The 5,230-nt window shown below is 31.5% G+C and overlaps 1 protein-coding gene across 2 annotated transcripts; it reads left to right on the top strand.

Annotated features, from left to right (window-relative positions):
* The first annotated feature begins 492 nt into the window (after positions 1-492).
* LOC111990878 (LRR receptor-like serine/threonine-protein kinase IOS1) lies at positions 493-4,701 on the top strand. Of its 2 annotated transcripts, none has more exons than XM_065776023.1 (11): positions 493-1,056; positions 1,179-1,317; positions 1,405-1,476; positions 1,586-1,657; positions 1,749-1,829; positions 2,436-2,602; positions 2,707-2,918; positions 3,019-3,145; positions 3,343-3,411; positions 3,515-3,704; positions 4,054-4,701. In XM_065776023.1, the coding sequence occupies exons 1-11, from the start codon at positions 699-701 to the stop codon at positions 4,463-4,465; spliced, it is 1,899 nt and encodes a 632-aa protein (XP_065632095.1). In that variant the 5' UTR covers positions 493-698; the 3' UTR covers positions 4,466-4,701. The 2 variants fall into 2 exon arrangements, with proteins under 2 accessions (XP_065632095.1, XP_065632096.1); XM_065776024.1 differs by having other exon boundaries at positions 2,436-2,587.
* Positions 4,702-5,230: the final 529 nt, after the last annotated feature.

A 5,230-nucleotide genomic window follows, 5' to 3' on the forward strand; every position in this document is an offset into this window, starting at 1 on the left:
AAAAAAAAAAAAAAATCTTAATACATGAAGTTTTACATTTGTCTTGTACGATGTTTCATATTTTAAAATTGTTGTATAATGTCTTCATTATCAATCCTACTAGCAACATCAGTTTCAATGCACATAATTAAGCAATCATTCATTCACTAATTTCCCATTTAATTTATTTATATAAAATTTGTTAAGATCTAAATGAGCTTTTCTAATGTTTAAGATTAGCAAATTCTAGTTTTGTTGTTGGGCTAATTAAATTTTTTTTCCCAAATTTTAGATCAACTTAGTTTGTTATTGAGATTTTTCTTTGTGTTTAAAAATGTCAAGATAATGTTAAAAATTAAGATGATTATATTTAAGTTTATTTCATTTAGGCTTAAGGTCAGGTGTTCAAATTTTTATTTGAAGTGTCAAAACAGGAAAAATAAGATAAAAAATATTATAATAAATTTTTTTTTTTTGGGTCCAATTCAGGGGATTCATTTGAACACCCTGGGTTCCAAGTGGAGCAGCTCCTGTTTCGAACAGAATATAAATTCAATTAGTTCCTGGAGTATGCTAAATATATTGTTTTACTTAGGTATAAATACGATGTTTATGATCGCATTTGGTGGCCCTATAAGTACGAAGAGTGGACAGGTCTTAATACCTCGTTTACCATTGAATCCCCAAGTTCCAATCCTTATCGGCCACCATCTGTTGTCATGAGTACTGCTGCCACACCAATTAATGATAGTGCTCCCTTGGTCTTTCACTTGGAGCCAGAGGGTGCAACTTCAAAATATTATATCTACATGCACTTTGCCGAAGTTGTAAAGCTAAAAGCCAACCAGTCCAGATCATTCAACGTTATACTAAATGGGGAGCACTGGTATGGACCTTTTGTTCCAGAGTATTTGTGGACATTCACTTTGTATAGCAAAGCTGCATTGACTAGTACTGGAGGAAAATATGTTTTTTCACTCGTGAAAACTGAAAATTCAACACTTCCACCCATCATCAATGCAATTGAGGTATATTCAGTGAAGAATCTATTGCAATCAGAAACTGACCAAGAAGATGGTATGTTCTTCCACACCAGCATTTCACAATGCATTTCATTATCTTGTGTCTCGTGTCATATCCTTGTTTGCAAAATTGCCATAGAATTTTACTTAATTGGATCATCAATTTGAAAATATTAGTTGGTGCTATAACAAAGATCAAGTCAACTTATGGAGTAAAGAGAAACTGGCAAGGAGATCCGTGTGCCCCACAAGCATATTCGTGGGAAGGTCTAATTTGTAGCTATGATGGTTATAATGCCCCAAGAGTAATATCCTTGTAAGTTTACGCCTTCTTATATGCTTTAAGACTTTCACACTTGAATTATCTCCTAATTAGCTTATGGTATAATGTAAATGTAAACAGGAACTTGTCCTCAAGTGGATTGACGGGAAAAATATCTGCTGATATATCAAATCTCGTAATGTTACAGTGTTTGTAAGTATTTGCAATATACTACAACAAAAAAGTAGAAACGTGAAAATGATTAACAAATTCGTGCCATGATTTGTATGATGAGGAAGTGTACTTGATTTTTTCATTTTAGGGATCTATCAGACAACAGCTTAACTGGATTAGTACCTGATTTTCTTTCACAATTGCAGTACCTGACGGTCTTGTAAGTAACTTGGATTTTTAGAGTAATATTATACTATAAGTTTCTTGGTTAAAATATCTAGAGGTAAATCTTATTCACTCTGTCCTTGAAGAAATTTAGAGCGAAACCAGCTAAATGGTTCAATTCCAACAGAACTACTTGAAAGATCAAAGAATGGTTCACTACTGTTAAGGTATGGTTTTTGTCAAAGACGATGACATTTTTTTTTTTTTTGTTGAAAAGACGATGACATTTTTATTTTCATAATTTTCCTAAATTTAATTTTCATAAAGCAGTATGGATGAAATTGTAATTTGCACCCTTAAAATTAGTGTAATTTAAATTTTATCCCCTAAAGTTTCAAAGTTTAGATTCGTACCCTTAATTTTCTATATGGTTTGGATTGAAGTTCTTTCACTAATTAATGCACCATGACGAGGTAATTTAATTTCATCTCCTAAGATTTCGAAATCTGGATTCATAAAATTACCTTGTTTTGATTTGAGATGGCATATAACGAACACCTCATCACGACATATGGGCAGAAGGGTTAAGTTTCAAATGGTATGTAGTGTTAGGGGTACGAATCAAAATTTCAAATTTATGGGACAAAATCAAATTTAATTCAAACTTTAAGGGTCAAATTGCAATTTAGTCTCGGATAAAGTATCTAATTTCTCTACAAAAGCTAAAGCATATAATTCTATGACACAAATGAAAAAAAAAAAAAAAAAAAGTTAGTGATTTAAATAGTTATTGCCTTACTTTAAATCGTTGCCATCAATACTGTTGTTGCTAGTGTGGGTGAAAATTCAAATCTTTGTGGATCTGGTTTATGCAAAAAGAAGAAAAATATTATCATTCCAATAGTAGCATCAACTGGCGGATTCTTTATCCTCTCATTGACTGTTGCGGCCATCTTGTGGGTGTTAAGAAGGAGAAAACAACAACGTAAGGCTCAAGAAGGTTAAATTTTAAATATAAGATAAACTTTCATGTAGACATGGAGAACATTCTCCTGAAATATGAGTGTATTGTTCTCATGATGATCTTTGCAATTGTGACATTAGATACTAAACCCAACATCCAGAATCCATCTCTGGAGTCGATACAACGACAATTTACATATTCTGATGTCCAAAGAATTACAAACAACTTTGAGAGGGCTATCGGTAAAGGTGGATTTGGAACAGTTTACCATGGATGCATAGATGACACTCAAGTAGCTGTGAAGATACTTTCTCCATCCTCATTTCAAGGGTATCATCAATTTGAAGCAGAGGCAAGCAACTATAACTTAGCATTCTTGATCTTTCACACATGCACATTCATAGGTTTTTGTACTAAATAAATCAAGATGATACTTTTCATATATATTACAGGTAAAACTTCTTTTGAGAGTTCATCATAAAAACTTGACTAGCCTTATCGGGTATTGCTACGAAGGAACACAAATGGGGCTTATTTATGAGTACATGGCTAATGGAGACTTAGAAACACATCTTTCAGGTTTGTTCATAATTAGAGTATGAAGCGAAGGCTCCACATTTTTATCTCATCAACATGATTTTACACAGAAAATTAGTATATTTTAAGATGCACATATAATTTCCTTTTTTTATAATTTCTTTCATTATTAACCAAATGATCAACATTATTTTAATTTGAATAACACAACCACAAAGGTTAAGGTGCTTTATTTACAGATGCAGATAATAATGTAAAAATCTTGTGCTGGAAAGATAGACTTCAAGTAGCACTGGACACAGCACAAGGTTAGTGAAGAGTTGATATGTACAAGTATTTTTTATAATTTTCTTAACAAAAAAGGATAATTCTTACATCTTATATGTAAATGTTGCTGACTCTGAAACTTAGGATTGGAGTATCTGCATCATGGTTGTAAGCCACCTATAGTCCATAGAGATGTGAAGCCTACAAATATCTTGTTGAATGAAAATTTCCAAGCCAAACTAGCTGATTTTGGTCTATCCAAGATTTTACCAACTGATGGAACCACTCACGTATCAACCGTTGTTGCTGGCAGCCCTGGCTATTTGGACCCAGAGTTAGTATTTATGTTATTTAATTTACTTATTATCTTCATAACTTATTGATTTCCTAATAAAAAAATTATTAATTTAAAAAAAAATGTGACATTTATAATTCAAAAAATGTAACCAATTCTGAAATTAAAATAAATAAAAATCTGGCAATAAAACCAAATGAAATTGGTTGAAATTATTTTTATGGAAAATTTTCAAAAGAAAAATAAAAAGAAGATTTGGATTTTGGTCTTATGTTACATAGCTTGTTTATTTCGATTGACCAAACAATTGTGAGATTAAGAGCGTTAGAAACTTTATTTAGAACCACATTGCAGCATATTTGTAAAGATAACATACATTTACTTGCAGGTACTCTATATCAAATTGGTTAACAGAAAAGAGTGATGTATACAGTTTTGGTATTGTTCTTTTGAGAATAATCACAAATCGGCCGGTGATAGAAAGATCTCATGAGATGAGTCACATAAGTCACTGGGTGAGCTTTATGCTTTCTAAAGGAGATATTGAAAATATTGTTGATCCAAGACTCTATGGAGATTACAACATTAACTCCATTTTGAAAGCCGTTGAAATAGCAATGCTTTGTGTATCTCCAACTTCCATTAAAAGGCCAACCATGGATCAAGTAGTGTCAGAACTCAAGGAGTGTTTGACAATTGAATTATCTCAAAGGAAGGGGGGCTATGAAGAAGAATCAAAAGATTCAATTGAAATGATCAATATGAATCTGTCTACTGACCTCAATGCTTTAGTAAGGTAAAACAGTTTGCAAAATCTAGATTGGCGTATTGGATCTTAAACCTCTTCTACCTTTGGCAATTTTTTGTCCAAGGTTGTACTTTGATTAATGACATTACAGTATGTTAAAACTTGTACTCATAATAGTCCTGATGGACCATTTGTGTATAATATGTTTAAAACCAATCATGTTCTCAAAACAGTATATATTTTTTAAACATATTAAAAATATATTTGAGGTTCAAATGCCATTTTGATTTCTTAGGCTTCAAAACATAAAATTAATCCCTTTAACTTTCTAATTGCTATCATTTTGATCCACCGTGTTTCAAAATTTACAATTAATTAATCACTTTTTAAATTGCTGTTATTCACAAAGTTCTAAGCACTAGATGAGTATGTTAATGACTCTTATGGCCAATTATGTTTACTAGTGCTTTCTATATATTAAGCAGTTGCTTTAGTCAGTCTATAATAGGAGTGCTAGTTGGTATTTTGTTGTTGTATGATTTGCAGATTGTAAAGTCTACCAGAGGAGTTAGCTCTGATTTTATCCGAGTATGAAATTTCTGAATTCTCAAAAAAAAAGAAAAAAAAAAAGAAAAAAAGAAGCTAATGATAACAATAACCATAATAATGACATTGAATTATTAATTTGCTATGATGGTGAATTATGTTCTGTTGTTGTTGTTGTTGTAGGTTTTTTTTTTTTTTTTTCCGCCTCTATTCCACCGTTTCAATAATAATAATTGATTATCAAATGTCTAGGGCTTCCTCTCAAAATCAG

This window comes from Quercus suber, unplaced genomic scaffold (genome assembly GCF_002906115.3).
Source record: "Quercus suber isolate HL8 unplaced genomic scaffold, Cork oak 2.0 scaffold_125, whole genome shotgun sequence".
NCBI classification, from domain to species: Eukaryota; Viridiplantae; Streptophyta; class Magnoliopsida; order Fagales; family Fagaceae; genus Quercus; species Quercus suber.

What these genes read in the sequence shown, in the direction of transcription:
- LOC111990878 (XM_065776023.1), top strand. Translation starts at nt 699, where the DNA reads ATGAGTACTGCTGCCACACCAATTAATGATAGTGCTCCCTTGGTCTTT. An exon ending in TTGCAGTACCTGACGGTCTT is followed by an intron (nt 1,658 to 1,748) that starts GTAAGTAACTTG and finishes CTGTCCTTGAAG; the next exon opens with AAATTTAGAGCGAAACCAGC. An exon ending in CCTGGCTATTTGGACCCAGA is followed by an intron (nt 3,705 to 4,053) that starts GTTAGTATTTAT and finishes ATTTACTTGCAG; the next exon opens with GTACTCTATATCAAATTGGT.